This window comes from Lepidochelys kempii, chromosome 22, assembly GCF_965140265.1.
Source record: "Lepidochelys kempii isolate rLepKem1 chromosome 22, rLepKem1.hap2, whole genome shotgun sequence".
Classification (NCBI taxonomy): domain Eukaryota; kingdom Metazoa; phylum Chordata; order Testudines; family Cheloniidae; genus Lepidochelys; species Lepidochelys kempii.
In genome coordinates this window covers 13,156,469-13,172,884 of record NC_133277.1, presented here as the reverse complement: position 1 = coordinate 13,172,884, position 16,416 = coordinate 13,156,469, and the positions used below count along the sequence as shown (strand labels likewise).

The following is a 16,416-nucleotide window of genomic DNA, read 5'->3' as shown; positions in this document are numbered from 1 at the left end:
GAGCAGGGATTAAACCCAAATCTCCTGCGTCCGAAGGCACTGCTTTAACCACAAGGCTAGCTTTCCACTCTGAATAGAAGTTGATTCAAGCATGATGCCAGCTGGTGTGGAGCAGAAGGCGCTGCAAATATATTGAGCGCTTAGGATGCCAGGCAATCATTTTGCAGGGAGGGCAGCAGCTGGATGTCAAAAGCACGAAAAATATACTTAAAAATAAGGCATTTAGCTTCATACTTCCAGAGTGGATTTAGTGCTGGGGAAAGGGCCCAGATCGATAGCACAGCAAACTACAAATTGGAGTCCTCTCCTTAGCCACTGAGCGGGTACGGCTGAGACAGCATCTGTGCAAACAACCTCCCAATAGAGTCCCTTGCCTGCACGCCTCCACTGGGGGGCTGCCACCACGTGTGAGGGGAAGCTCTCCCCGTCATGGTCCCTTTTGTCCTTGGCCTCTGGGCCCTGAACACGGGACGCAATTGTGGTTTGGGCCCTGTACACAGACTAACTGGAAAACGAAATGCGGCCTGACACACTAGGTTTACATAAGCCACAAAAAAGGCTGTCTACAGTAACAGCTGGAGATGGGTCTGAGCCACAAACTCTGACCTGGATCCAAATGCCACCGAAGTTCAGGGGTGGCGTTTGGACAGAACTCAACCAGGATGCCCTGGTCGGGAACTGAACCGGGAGGGTGACTTCTACATACATGAGGGCAGCATCCCTCTCTGAGGGTTGCAGATATAAACAAGCTCTTCTTCCGCTCTCCAGCTCCTCAACTGTCCGCGTTCTCAGCCCCACGCTCCAGGGAGCTCTGGGTATGGTATTATGGGATCAATGCAGCTGTCAGGCTATGGTTGCACTGCCCCTGCTAATTGGTATTACAACAGGCAGACTGCAGCTCTCACTCCAACTCTCTGTTGCTTGTCATAATGTAATCAAATCTCTCTTGCTCTCTCTTTACCACGGAGCGTGACGGGAACAGAGGCTATGGCAACTGTGCGGCTTCCAGAGCGCATGGATCCTTCCTTATCACAGAATCACACAAATGTCGGGCTGGAAGGGACCTTGAGAGGTCACCAAGTCCAGCCTCTGGCACTGAGGCAGGACCAAGTAAACATAGACCATCCCCGACAGGTGTGTGTCCAACCTGTTCTTAAAAACCTCCAAGGACAGGGTTCCACGGCATCCCTTCGAAGCCCATTGCAGAGCACAACAGTTCCCGAATATCTAACCTAAATCTCCCTTGCTGCCAATTAAGCCCATTACTTCTTGTCCTACCTTCAGTGGAGATGGAGAAGAATTGATCAGCATTCTCTTTCTAGCAGCCCTTCACATATTTATAGACTGTTCTCAGGTCCCCGCTCTGTCTTCTTTCCAAACACACCCAGTTTTTTTAACCTTTCCTCGTAAGTCAGGTTCTCTAAACCTTTTACCATTTTTGTTGCTCTCCTCTGCACTCTCTCCAAATTGTCCACATCTTTCCTCCAGTGCAGCACCTGGAATCGGACACAGTACTCCAGGTGAGATCTCACCAGTGCCAAGCAGAGCGGGACAATTACCTCCCACGTCTTGCAAACCTCCAGCTCCTTTTCAGCAGTGCTCCCACCTACCCAGTTATTCCTCATTTTGTAGTTGTGCATTTGATTTTGCCTTCCTTTTTCTTCCCTTATGGGGCCAGGGAATGTAGCTTTACCAGCCTTTCACCTCCAAAGCCCCAGGCTCCATCTCACAAGTGAAATGAGTTTGTTGGTCTTAACTTTGTGCCAGTAGAACATTGCCCGTATCACAAGATTGTGCCGCCGCCAGGCACAGCTATGGTCTCTGCTCAGGAAAGGTCCTGAAGATTGGCATTACGGGGCGGGATGCAAGTCAGGACTGAGGTGCATTGACAGAGCTTCGGGGTGTGTATGCCCAGGACTGGAACTGTAGTTGAGAATGTGATCAGAACTGACAAGCACCATCAGAGCTGGGCATGGATAATCTAGGACTGGCGTAGCAGGGGCGGCCTGTGGGTCAGGCTTGACGAGCATCAACAGAGTTGGTCACGGAGGAATCTAGGACTGGCATGGCAGGGAGGAGTGTGGGTCAGGCTTGAGGATCAGTGGCAGAGCTGTGCAGGAGTCCAGAGTTCGATAGCAGGGCGAGCTGCAGGTAGGAATCAAGTATTGTACACTGGCAGAGCGGCACGTTGCCCTCCCTGGGAACAGTAGGACATTCCAAAGTGCGGCACTGAGTTATAGCAACAAAGCTGGGTGGGATCCCAGGGCTGGCCCAGCAAATGATGCTGCAGAGTGGAGCTGGGGTGCAGTGACAGTATTGGGGCGGGGGAAGGCAAGGACTTGAAGAGCAGGGGCTGCAGCGGGTCAGGGAGGAGGCTGAGCTCTGAGCATGTCTGCATTGAAGCTGCTTTCCCCATGCATGGCGCTATTACTATTAATGTCACAATAGCACCTACAAGCCTCAATTAGGTCAGAGCCCCATTGTGCTAGGTGCTGTACAAACACAGAGTAAACGACCCCAGCGAGCTCCCCACTAAGCTGACTAATGAGCTCCTTTCCAGCATTCTCCTTCCTCCCTGCCCACAAGCAGCAGCCTGTTCTTTTCCATCTCCTGTCCTGAAACACTGACTCCAGGAGGCTCAGCCAATTTACGTTGGTTGGGTGATACCTGGCAGGTGATAGACACAGAGCCCAGGATTTGCTGATTGTTACCAAATGGCAGTTACGCAGGCCTGAGTTTCCAAGACAAGTGAAGGATCAGCAGCCCTGGACCACTCAGTTCTCCGGAGACTGGCCATAAACAAAGCTTAAATAATTGGACTGCTTAGGCCAAGATGCAGCTTCTAATTATTCCTAGGCTCCCACAAATAAAGGGAATAAATCCGTGGATGGTGCCAGGCTGGAGGGTGCAGAGGGAAGCTTATTTTCCACATCACTTGAAAGCAACTATTATAAATTGCACTGAAAGATGCACCTCCCTGGGCTAGCCATATTTTTAAACTCCAGGAAAGAAGGGAAGGAAAAGCACATTTCAGTGTTTATACCACAGGCAAAAATTGTATTTAAAAATCGTACATTCCTGCTGTGCTGAGTGAGAAAGAAAGAAAGAAAGAAAGAAAGAAAGAAAGAAAGAAAGAAAGAAAGAAAGATATTTCAGCTTCTACAGTTAGATGTCTGGAAATGTTATACTCATGAAATCCACTCCTACCAACCTCCGTCTGGAATGGAGTGAGAAAATGGGGACCTTGTCAGGCCAGGTTTAGGGAACTTTCACTGAGATCGCTGATTCAACTCCAGTCTGGGTCAGTAGCAAATGCAAGTTGTTAACATCTGACTGTGGGTGGCTAGCCTACATATTACCATTGTTTTTAGTAGTTCTATGCACTGAACGCCCAAATGAAACTGAGGCCCATTGCGCTAGGTGCTGTACATATCCGTAGTGCGTGACAGTCTCTGCCCTGAGAGGCTTACAATCAAAATAGGCAAGACAGACAAAGGTGGGAGGCAAAACAGAGCAGAATTAAGTTGCCCACAATCAGCGGTAGAGCCAAGAATGGAAGCCAGGTCTCGGAGCTGCTAGTTGGGAGCTCTATTCACTAGACCACACTGAGTATAATGAAGAGGTGGGTCTCAGCCCAGCTCCCAGCAGACAGAGGAGCATACATGTAGCACCAGGCTCAGCACCCTGATTGGCTGTCTCACCAGACAGGCCAAGGACTTCTAGAGGCTTCTCCCAAGTATAATGTGCAACCCATCATGAGAGAGATAAGCCAGACATGACCAGAGCACTGTTCTCCCCAGAGATCCCAAAGATTTTTCTCCTCCTGACCTTGGTCCCATTTCTAATTTCCCCTCCAGCCTCATGAACCACGAACCACACACCACACACCCCCACACCCACCCCCTTTGCAAGTGGGACGATGTGTGATCCCATTGCCTCCCTCCCGTGCTCACCACTGCGGTGTCTCATCCACTGTGAATCGAAGGAACTCGTCAGACATTGCAGCACCGATCCACCCCCCAAACAATATGTCTCTAACAATCAGAGTGTCTGTGATCCCTCCCTCCGGAAGGAGATGCTGATAAGCCTTCCCTGTGCCTTTAATTCACATCTCTGGAGTCAAGTGCGAGTTACACATGTTGGGCAAGCTCTGCTTAATTACCAGTGGACAGTAAAATCATCGCTAGGAAATTCACACTCAGGGATTTTGCAGTCTCCCTCTCTCTCTCTCTCCCGTTCTCAGTAAGCAGAAGATGCTCAGAAGCTGCCTTAGTCAGTGCTTGCTAAAAAGACTACATTGCCTCTGTCCGAAAGGCCATGGTTTTGTTACGTCCCTGCCTGCAGCTGGAGCATGGCAGCTGGCGTGGGAGGGAAGAGGGCTGCTGCAGATGTCACAAGCTCTAATAGCACATAGCAAAGGCGTGATGACCATGGAGATGAGCAAAACCTTAGGCTTCGCATATGCAGATAGACATATGTGAACAGCACTGGCTGCAGAGATGAGCAGCAGTGCACCCACGCAAACACGGAGATGCACGCAATTATGGGGACCAGCACAGATGCATGCAAGAAGTCAGAGCCAAGCACATGGGAAACATGGGTGTACATGCCTGAACAAGTGGTTTGAGCATTGGCCTGCTAAACCCAGGGTTGTGAGTTCAATCCTTGAGGGGGCCATTTGGGATCTGGGGCAAAAATTGGGGATTGGTCCTGCTTTGAGCAGGGGGTCGGACTAGATGACCTCCTGAGGTCCCTTCCAACCCTGGTATTCTATGATTCTATGATACCTGCAGCAGGCCCAGACATGTCTGCACATGTGCAAACAGGGAGACAAAAGTGGTATTTAGAAACATGCATGCTGATATGTCTGTGCACTGTCTTTCTCAGACACCCACAAAGACTCCCTTTCCCCCAGCAATATCCCAAAGGGTAAAGCCTGGGGCTTTTTGAATGGCTCCCATAGGGAAGTATGTGCTTTCTTCCCTATGCCACATGGAACCCTGCTCCTGCCTTGGGAGCCATGTCACTAACCATCAGAGATCTCTGGGGTTTGGATTTGTCGAAGGTTTTGCTCCTTCTTTAATGCCTTTTGCCCCAGGATCTCAAGCCCTTTACAATCATGAATTAGTCAACTTTAACAGAGCCCGTGAGGCAGGGAGAAGATCATTCCAACCACAGCTCAAATTCATCCAGCTCTGGGGTGGAGCACATCTGCTGATTAACAGCCCCCAGCAATGCTACCAAACACTGTGGGAGAGGAAGTGATGAAGGATCTTGTATCCCATGGACACTGCAGGAGAGATTGTGGTAGTTGATATGAGTTAGCATTTGGCAAGTATGCCAAGGCTGCTATGCAAAGTGTCATGGGATCTTTACCACAAGCGGGCAAGTCCTAGCTTCTCCATCTCATCCACTGCCTCCTGCAAACCAGCTCCCCTGCCCCCATCCTGCTGTGGTGGCTGCAGAGAAGAGGGCGCTGGCCTGACAATGAACAGCTTGTTTGGTTGTTTCCATTGCAGTTAAATGGCCAGTGGACTAAATCCTCTTCCAGACCAGCTGCACCACCCAGCATCTTCACCTGTCAAATGGCTGAGCTCCTGTTCTCCTGGATAAGGCCATACAGACTGGGGAAGTGAGGTATGGAGAACGCATCCTTAGGCCATACGCTCTGTGGGGATGCCCTTTTCATTTTGTGTATGTACAGCACCTAGCACTGAACTTGGCTAGGGCCTCTAAGCACGACTGTGATACATTCCTTACTCTTCCTCTGTGTCTGGCACCCCTTGTACATCAGAAAATCCACCCTGTGCATCTACCTGAGAGCCTGCTGAGACCTGGGGCCATTCTTACTCTGGGGTGCCTGAATAACAACCTGATCTTTAGTGCCTAGCCCCGATGGAGGGTGAAGTGAAATTTCAGGGCAGGAGATGGCTCTGTTGTTGCTGTTTGTACACAGTAGGTTTGGGTTTGGTGGTCAGTTATGACTCTGCAATGAGCCGATAACTCACCCATCCCAGGCCCTGGGAGCAGCCGGGTGGTTTGTTTTTTGTTGCTCAAGGACAGAGCTAGGATCATTCCTCCCCTTGTTTCTTTCCTCACTGACACTGTTTATCTCGCAGGGAGCTCAGTGCTGGTGAAAGGTGCTGGACTTACTGCTCTGGAGATGGGAAGCCTATGTTTGTTCACAGAACAGCTGGGGAGAGGGTTAAAAATGCCCAGCCTCTTCCCCCTGCTATGTACCCGGAACCTTATAGCCGCATTCCCCATGCCCTTACCCTGTATCCAGGGCTTGCTGGCCCCTTACTATTCCTTGTGCCCTTCTATAGCCTTTCTTTACTCTCTACCCTGTATCCCTTTGTTCTCCGTGCCCTGCGGAGATGGGCCAGTGCTCCCTATCTTGCGGCTCATCACCCCCGGGTCTGTCCTCTGTCCCTCACCTATGTGTCTACTATAACCTGCGCCTTATCTCTGGGATCCTACATTCTATGCCTGATACCCTGGGCTAGTCAGCCTCTGCTTAGACCCGTAAGTCCCACAGCCTCTAATTAGTCTCTTCTACCCTATAGCCCTGCATTGAGTCCCCCGACTGATGTTCTGGCTAGTGCATCTCATGCCCTGAGCCACATCGACTTGTAACGGATGGTATGTGAATAGATGGCACATCATAACGGCATCTAGGCCAGAGAGCACCAACCACATGGGGTCTCACCAGTGGATTTTGCAAAGAATATTAAGGTTGAACCCAGAGATACTGCCGAGCCAGACTCAAGAAGTGTCTCATCCCTATGGGGAAAGCTGAGGGGTTCAAAGCTGATACACAGAATATTGAGACAGTAACCGGAGCCCCAGCCTGAATCTGCCCAACACAGCCACAGATTCTCTTTTGCCCTCCTCAGCGGCTGAGATCTGCACTCTGCGTTTTCAGCCTCGATTAGAAAACAAGGCTGTTTATGCATTTGTGTGGCCACATGGCGCTCGGTTCCAGCCCCTTCGCCTCCCAAACAGACATCCCATTGTATCTGGAACTGCTGTCGCCTGTTACCAGAGAAGAAACGCTGGACGCTAGCCACAACCTGCAGGATCCCTGGACCTGTCTGTCACTCCAGGATGTGTCTCCAATCAGCCTGCTCTAAAAGAAAAGGACAACGGAGCCCTCACTGGGGAACAATAGATTCCCTAGGCCCGGAGGGTCAAATATGCACCAGACATACTGAACTACAGAAAGCCACATCCACCTGAGCTAACAACCATGGGAGGGGACCCAAAAGTTCCATCTCCATGGAGCAACTCCCTGTGTTTAACAAATGGGTGAGAGGGTGAGTGGCTGAGCTCCTGGGAAGAAAGAAAGAAAGAAAGAAAGAAAGGTTTGGCTTGCCAGGAAAGAGAACTGTGATAACATGCTTAAGCCCAGGTAAAGAGGGGCTGGGAAGAAAGGGTGGAGAAAGAGGAAGAGATGCAGCCAATCCTCAATACACAGAGGCTTACTGTTGCCTCTGTTGCCTAGATAGGTGGCTTATATGGCACACGCTGCTGCTTCAAAGCAATGATGTGATTCAAGCTCCTTGTGCAACATCCCAGCACAGCAGAGTGGGGTCACCAGCCATTTCCTCTCCTGCGCTGCAGCAGACTCCCCTGCAGTGTATGCCCCAATCAGAGGGAGGAAAGCAACGTGGGCATGGCAAGAGCAGGAATTACTTCTTAAAATGACCCAGGTCCTTTATCTCAGCGGGCAATGTTGCCAGGTGGATTGCTCCTCCCCTAGATCTCTCCCACCCACCCGTATGGCTGACGAGAATTCAAAGAGCCACTGAAAACAACCTAGACTGGGACTGACTCTAAGCCACAGGGTGTAGGGTAGGAGCAACGGGAGGGTCTGGAGGAGAGCGGGAGAGCGAGGCAGAGCCTAGCGGACAAGGTGTAGAAAGACCATTGCCCCTGCTCCCTTGCTGAAGCTGTGTCCTGGAGCATCAAGCATGTGGAAGGAAGGGGAGGATGGAATCTCAGTGGGCACCATAGGTCGGGGTGGTAGACCGAAGTTGGAGAGCCCAGGAGTAGAATGTCAAGCCCTGCTGGAGTGTAGAATTGGGGTGCACTTGAGGTGGGATGAGGCTTGTCTGCACTCTGCCTGGATCTAGCTGATAATAAGTGTCCCCGCAAATATTGTCTGGAGGGAGGGAAATATATACCTCACTGAGCGCCAGCATCAGAATTGACGTCTTGTAAGGGAGAGGTGTCCCTGGTACAGACATTTCCCCTTCCAGTGGGATCTGGAAGGGTAGGAAACTGTGAGCCAGATCCTCATCTGGTGTCAAGCAACCCATTCACAGCAGAGGCTGAGCCCCTGTTCCAAAGCCCACTGCCTCTTGGTGCAGAGAGAGCAGGGAGCTTCAGCCGTGCCAGGGCAGAGCATCGGGAAAGAGGGGAGAAGATAAAGATGGTTGACACCCCTGTCCTACCCTCCGAGTCACTCACTGCTCTCTGCTTAAAAGCAGAGCTGAGCAGTTGCTGCAACCCCTCTGGGACCAGTCTGTGCCAACGGGCTGTCCCAGCCCCTGAGATGAAGAGGAAGAGAAAAGCAATTGTGAAGAAAATATAGGGGTTAAACTGCCGCGCTCCACCCCCCCACCCCCCGGTCCCCTGCAGTGCAGCCCCAGATCCAGGCACATGCGCCCATAACGCAGACCGGTGCACGTAAAATGGGCAGTGCCAGGGTACGTACCCACAGGGCTCGGCATGTGGAAGCACCGCTCCTGGCTTCACACGCAGTTTGTGTCTGCGACAAGCGCGCATTTAGTGGCTGCAAGGGTTGGAAGCCGGGCCCTTAAAACACAGGAAGAGTCACTCACCCACTGGGGAGGCAGGGGAAGGCCAGAGGGAGGTCTGATTAGCCCCTGTGCGCTCTCACCTGCTGACTGAAGGGCCTCACTGCTCCCTCTACGGTACCTAAGGCTGGAGTTTCTTTTCTGCTCCAGAGCTGAGGGGTTCCCTTCATCCCAGCAGCAATGTGAAAGTGAGCAGGGCCCATCCTAACCCAGACTAAAACCTTTGCCAGGACAGGTCAATGGGCATCTTAGCGGGACATCAGGAGAGGGGTCTGGGCTTAAACGCAGCTCAAGGAGTGGGGGATATAGTTATCAATTTGATGGGTTTTCACTTGAAAAGGTAATTTGGGCTACAGAGCTTTCACTGCAGCCGGAGAGACCCTGGGAGAGCAGGGACTGAATTTGTGGTTCTGTGACCAAGCAAAACCTGTTTCTCAGCTGACATTAAAAGGGGACAGGGGGAGACGATGCAAACTGCACGCCGCCTCTTCTAGCTCCCGGCACCAAGCCACCAATGAGCCGGGAAGCTGGCTAGAGCTAAACTGACGCATTTGAATAAGAGAACAGTTCTCACGGCATTATTTGATTAGGAACCATCTGCCCCTCCCTGTATTTCATCTGTGCCCTTCATACCAACAAACCCAACTGGCCTGTGCAGAAAGACATATGGACATGTCAGTGCACACGCCCTGTACAAACACACCCACACCCACAGGGCGTGCAAGTGCACACACACACATATAGCTGTATGCACACTTGCATAGACGTACATATGTGCATACGCACAAGCATGAAAACACACATACACGCACAGACACTCGTCTGTGTGCGCACCCACTCCCACGGGGTCCCCGCTGCAGGGCTGGTTAAAAGTACTTTGGGATATGAGCCCGGGATAGCTATTGGTGGGTATTTGCAGGATTCCCACCGCCACCTCTTCTGCTTTCATTCCCGGCTTTGGCTCATCTGAGCATCGCACTGGCCCAAATATCATCACCCCAGGGAGTTGGGACCCTTTAAGGAATCTCTCCCGAACATCCTCTCCTGATCAGGGCCAAAGGAATTCCCAGTGGAGGGCGGGGACTCAGGACAAGCCCATGCGGGGGCTCCCACCACAGGACAGCAGAAGAGAGAGCCACGGCAGGGGCAGCTAACGCCAGAAATCTTCTTGGCCCAACACAATCAAAGAAGAGCTGCTCTGACCGAAGGGCAACAACTTAGCAAGATGGAAGCGTGCATGGCAGCCATTTGCTTAAGAAAGTCAAGGGGCCTTCTGCGTCCATCTGAGGACTCTGCAAAGCTCCATGGACAGCCTTCCTCCTACTGCTCTGTGTCCCAGAGGGCCATCTCTCCCTCTGCTCCATTCTGCACACATCACTATATAGCTGCTGTGACTCGACTCAGGAGCGAGAGGTGCCCAAAGGATCGTTCTCAGCTACCCAGTGCTTCCCTGGAAACTAGGCTGGTGCCAGTGGGAACAATCAAGCCTGAGGGAGAGCCAGCCATGAGGAAAAAGGCTGCTGGACCCTGCCAATGCCCACTTACACTATTAACCACTAGTTAGCGATGCCCCTTGCATTGTTCTGAGATGAGCATCCCGTCATGCCCTTGGTAATTCCCCTCTCTTCCTAATCCTGCTTTGCAGCCCCCATGGTGTTTGCCAATGGTTTCCAATTAATTTTAATACCCCTGTGAGGCTGGTGAATATTATAACCCCATTATCCAGATCAGGGAAACTGAGGCAAAAGAAAGCAAAGAGGCTCACCCTACAGTCACGCAGACTCAGAGACAGAGTTTGGAAGTAAAACCCTGGAGTCCTGCTCCCTGGTCCCCCCTGCTCTAACCAGTCGTCAAAAGTGGTTCCCACCATGCAGTAACCGCAGAGTAGCTGGGCAAGTTGAACTCGGGTCAGCTGGGTTGGCTCCAATTCCAGCTGGAACACCCAACCCATGCTGACACACGCCCATAAATTCACTCCAGGCCAAAACTCGGTCGGTAAGTTCCAGTGCACTAGCAATATTTAATGAGAAAACAGCCACAAAACACACACACTCACTTCCCAAAATACTGTAGTCTGATCCAATTGTTGTCATGCTGCAGGAGTGCACAGAAGAAAAAAATCTGACCCGGATCCAACCAATGAATTCAATGTTTGCAAACGTCAGCCTTTTAGCAGATGCTTCATGATATTCTTGCTGCTCTTCGACCATACTATGGACCAGTCCCCTTTGGCATCTAACAAAGATATGCAGCTTGGGCATTGTGAATGGTCTGATGACAGATTCTCCTGAAGGCTGTGCAATCTCCTTGGAAAGGAAATTTCCCCTTAAATTGCAGTGAAGTCTCACATCTGACCTAGGGCCTCCAGGCCACTATAACTTGGGTGTGACTTAGCCAGTGATCATCAAAGTACTTTGAAATTGCAAATTGCCATCAAGCATGTCTATAGCACCTCCCATCTGTGGATCTCAAAGCACCTTACAAACCAAGCTACACAGGCCCCACTGTGAACTCAAGAAGTATTACTGTCCCAACTTAAGAGAAGGCAATTGCCCACGTTCCCACAGGAAGTCTGCAGCAGTACTGGGAATAGAAACCAGATCTTCTGGCGCCAAGTCACCCATATCAACCACAAGACCAGCTGTGCCTCGAAAGGCACCAATTTCCATGGCAGATAAACAGATAGCGCATTAGTACTTCTTAAACATAAATTTAACCACAAGTGTTCCCAGCCTCTGAAAATCAGCTGGTTAGGGTCTTTCTTGTCCAGCTCCCTGTGGTTTTGAATCGGCCGATTCCCATTTACATCTTTGAAGCTCTACACTGCAGCCTGACATGATACCTGGTAATGGCTCCACACGGACAGGAAAGGAGATTTGCATGGTAGACTGCAGGAGCCCGGAATTGAATCCGTTATGGGCGACTGAGCAGATTGCATTAAAGACAATTTGTGAAACAGATTTTTATAGGGGACTTCTTATACCTTTTTATGGCAAGGAACTTTTATCTCCTTATAAGACAAAACTAACATTATAAGAAGAGAGGGAAGGGGCGGGAAACGCACACAGGAGAGGAACAAAAAAAATCTGCATTGAACAGATGAACATTAAAGGTCTGACAGAAGCAGAGGAATGCAGGGAGAAGATTAAAATTGCCTCCTGATTTAATTGCATCCTTCCTGGGTCCCATACCATTCCCTTCAGCAAAGTAGGGGATTTTTTTTTTATTTTTATTTTTGACCAGCAGAGTGAAAAAGAGCTTCATTCTGTGTTCTCCACCTCTCCCTGCCTTTTCCCTGACACCTCTGCCTCTCTGGGTCTCAGTGGCTATATATGGATAGCTACATGCACGCGCTTTCCAGCTTTTAAATGTAACATCTCACTCCCTTGCAGAACTCACTGTGAACGGATGTTGCTGAGGTGAGCTGTTTAGTAAGATTCATAAGCTCTTTGGGGCTCAGGGACCATCTTTTTGTTCTGTTTTTGTACAGCATCTAGCACACTTGAGCCCTGATCTCTGGCTGGGACTCCTACCCGCTACCAGAGCTGAAAATATCAACCACCCATGCTTCAGGGCACAAAGCGGTCACCAACAGGGGTCAGGAAGGAATATATCACCAAAGCGTTGCGGAGTTGACTGTACGTTTCTCTGCAAATCAGAGCAAGGCTACCAGACAAGATAGGCCATTGGTAAGCTCCAGGAGAGCTGGAGGAGGGATAGAAGAGTAGACAGAGCACTGATCTATTGCGATCTGGCAGGAGATGGGACTTCCAATGGACCCTTAAGTATAGCAGGAAGCAGGATACCGATTAGATGGAGCACTAATCTCTTCTAGCATAGGAGTGGCAGGACAGGAACTGAAGCAATGAATAGACAGAGCAACTGTGTTTTGCTAAGGCAATTCCTATGCTTCAGTGGTGATATGAGGGATAAATTATTAATCACAGTGGCTGCAAAAGCAAACCACTCATCCCTCTGCTCCTGCAGACTCATTCCATCTCCAGTACCTCTTGGCTGTGTGTGGGGAGCGTGACCTAGCCAATGCCCTGAATGGAAAATCTCCAAGGGCATCCATGGCAAATGATTTCCTGCAAAGTTTGAGCTTGTTTCCTGCAAGAAGCCACAGCTCAGAGCAGCTTTTAAAACAGCCAATCCACCTGGCTGGAGAAAGTGACCTGTATAAGAGGCCGGGGCTGTTTTCACCCATCACATTATTACTCTGCAATGCACAACCACCTCCTTTTCCTCCCAGGCAGGGACACATCCAGCTCTGGCTTCCCTTTCTCCTGGACTCCCCGCCCTTGGCAGATCCTCTCTGGACTCCTGACTTTCAGCACCAGGCCTTCACCCTCTCCCACATCCCTTGAGCCGGCCAGGCTCCGGGTTTGCCCATCCCTGATGCTCCCCAGTGGCGACAGGTCCCGGGGTACTTGCAGCCAGCTGCTGATCCAGCCCTCTGCCTTTCCCCCCTTTTAAAACGCCCACCTCTGATCCAGCTCCTCCCGCCTGCCCAGCTGTAAGGCTCCCTCCCTCTGCAGCCCGCCCCCCTGCCCCAGGCACTGGGGCGCTGGCTACTGCACTCACAGGCTTGGGCAGAAGGAGTTAAGCCCTGAAAGGGGGAATCTGTTGGAGTCGCCTCCCAAACGCATTTTCCAGCACAATGCCCCCGGACTGTCCCTGCCCCTCGGCCCCACATCTGAGTGCTAAGCCGACAGCCACCTTTTGTTTTCTTTGCAGGACCCCGGATTTACGTTAACCCGCTCGGTGCTGCAGCAGGAGCCAGGAGAAACAGAGCCAGCCCAGCCAGGGCAATTTGAAAAGTGGGTTAGCCTATGAATTGCCCTACAGCCGAGGCCGGGGGAGAAGGGGGCAGAGCCGAGCCACGCCTGGCAAACGGCTGCCCACGGCTCGGTTCTCCTCCCACTCGCACCAGCGGGTACACGGCAGGGCGAGTCTTCAGCGGAGTCGCTCTGGCTTGACACAGCGGGCACCGGGATCCGAATCAGGCCCCGAGAGCGGATCGGCACCGTGACCCGTGCAGCTGGGGGAAGGGGGGGACGGGACACGCGCACCCCAAAACATCTGTGCGCCTCCCCCAGCCCTTTTCTGGGCAGCCTGGCAGCGCCCGACGCTGCCACCGCCAACACGCACAAACCGCCCCAGCGCCCGGGACTCCGGAGCCCGGCTGCCGCCAAAACTAATCATCCGGTTGCTGGTTTACAGGCAAAGAAGATCTCGGCCCGTTCAGCCAGCCCCCCCCCCCCCCCAACAGCCCATGCGGCACCCCAGCCCCCCCCCCCCCCAGATGCCTTCACGTCTGCTGCAAAGCTAGGCAGAAAAGAAGCCGGGTTCTCACCCCCCACCCCCCCACCTTATTCACCTCCAACTTCCCTTCGCCCCCCAGCCCCACCAATCCCCCCGCCCCATCCTTGCAGCCAGGGAGCCGGGCCCTGGGGAGGGCAGGGCTGGGCAGCCGCCGATCCCAGTCGCTCACCTGGTAAGAGGGAAGCCACCAACAAGCAAACTCCAGTAGTCCACCAGCACCCAGGGCGACTCGACCGCCGGTGCGGAGCCATCAGAGTTTCTTACTCAAAGGGACCGGGCGCGACGCGGAGGTTCAGGCGAGCTGCTGGCTTGGGCTTGCACCCCACCCCCCTTCCAAAAAAAAATGGCAAAGGAAAATACAAACACGACCCAGGCAGGGGCAATAAATATCGGGCACACCAAGCAAATCTGGCGGGGCAGGCTGTGCAGGGGCCCCTTAAAAATCCACCGATTGTCGCGGACAGCCTCCCTTCTGGGGTTGCAAAAATTGCTCCAAGAGGGAGCCCGGACCCGGCTTTTTTCCCCCCAGTGGGGAGCTCTCCTTCGTCCTCCGGCGACCACGTCCGCAGGGGCAGAGCTCTCTCCCTTAGCACCGCCGATCCCTGAAACCAGGCGGAGGACAAGTCATGCTCCCCTTCTCCGCCTCCCCCTCCGGACCCTGGGGGCAGGTCGGAGCCCTTCACCGGGGAACAAATCCCAAGGCAACCACGCAGGAGGCTGGATCTCTTCCCCCCGCCGCCCGGCCGGGCTGTGCAAAGAGGGGAAAAGGCTTGTTAATTTCCAGTCCACGTTGCTGCGATCAGATGGTCCCAGCTTGGTGCAAGTTGCAAAGCTCCATGTCTTTGCTTCTCTCCTCCAGGAGCAAGGGGGAGGCACTCCCCGGGCACCGAGAGCGAGCGGGCTGGCGGCGGCCGGGGCGACTCTTTGGCACCGAGATTTTGCTGCGACTGGGGGAAAGAACTGGAGTCTCCTTGGAGCATCAGCACGGGAAAAGCGGGTCCCTCCCTTCTGGTCTCTGATCTGTAACAATGGAACGCGCAGACACACACTGGCGTGGCTCCGGATCCGTAACCCCGCTCCTCCGCTGTGATGTCAGCTCATGTAAAGCAGGAGGAGGGCTCAGCCTTAACCCTTTCCACGGGGAGGCGCGGGCAGCAGCCGACCAGCCGTGGCCTGCAAGCCGACCCCCACGCGCAGACCGGGCTGTGGCTCGCTTTTTTAGGGATCCCCCCTATCCCCTCTAAAAATTAGCACCTACTTCGAGTGGCTGCGCCCGCCGGGGAAGGCAGATTTAACATGATCCCGTCCCAACCCAGAATTCAGCCAGTCTGGGCCTGATCCTGCTAAAGCAGCATTAGCCCTTGAAGTGAGCTGTAGCTCACCAAAGCTCATGCTCAGATAAATTGGTTAGTCTCTAAGGTGCCACAAGTACTCCTTTTCTTTTTGCGAATACAGACCAACACGGCTGTTACTCTGAAACCTGTCATTAGCCCACTAGTTTCAACTGGATAACTCCCCCTCATAGAGAGAGAAAGAGAGAGACCGGGAAGGTCTGCAGCCCCCACCCACTATTTGTTTGGTTTTCTATATTTAATCCCTGAAGTCATCCCATGGGACCCGGGTTCTGTGGCTTCCGATGCTCTTGAGTAGTGGGACCAGGGGCCTGGGAGTCAGGACTCCTAGGTTCACCCACACATGCCCGCCTTCACCTCAAGCATTTCCCTTGTATGTTGTTTCCCTCTTCCCGTATCCATAGTCGGTCCCCCTCCATTTAGACTGCAAGCTCTTCTGGGAGCGCCTAGCCAACTGGAGTGATGGATGAGTAACACTAAATGATCCGGTTTTTCTGGCTTAGAGCCCCTGGGCCCCACTTTATCTACCTGTACAAAGGGGATATTGATGATAGGGACTTGCTTTACAAAGGGGCTGGATCAAGGCTGCAGGCCAAGGTTCCCAGCTCTTGGAGTCACTGGATTAAATCAGAATCAGAATATTATGGTTTTAGCCCTCATGGATACAGAAGAAAGTCTGAACATGTGAACCAAGTATAATATGCCTGCCTGAGCTTGAAAAAATAGCCCCTGCCACCTCGGTGGAGGGTGGGGGTGGGAAATATCTAAACCTCTGGCTTTCTTTCATTTGACCTAGTGTGAGACTTTGTTAAGGTCTGCAAAGCACTTGGATGATAAAGAGGAACTCTTACTATTGGTAACAAGTAGAAGTCTGCCCCCAGCCAGAGATAGCTCATCAAAGGGATGCAGTTTAAGGT

General features: G+C 52.3%; 1 protein-coding gene across 5 annotated transcripts in view; it reads right to left on the bottom strand.

Moving 5' to 3' along the window:
• The window catches only part of NECTIN1 (nectin cell adhesion molecule 1), a 153,732-nt gene extending 138,505 nt beyond the window's left edge, over positions 1 to 15,227 (bottom strand). For all 5 annotated transcript variants that reach the window (XM_073320773.1, XM_073320774.1, XM_073320776.1 and 2 more), the window contains exon 1: positions 14,317 to 15,227. In XM_073320773.1, coding sequence (XP_073176874.1) covers positions 14,317 to 14,398 — 82 coding nt within the window. In that variant the 5' untranslated portion in view covers positions 14,399 to 15,227. The remainder of the gene's footprint in view (positions 1 to 14,316) is intronic.
• Between the last annotated feature and the right edge of the window lie 1,189 nt (positions 15,228 to 16,416).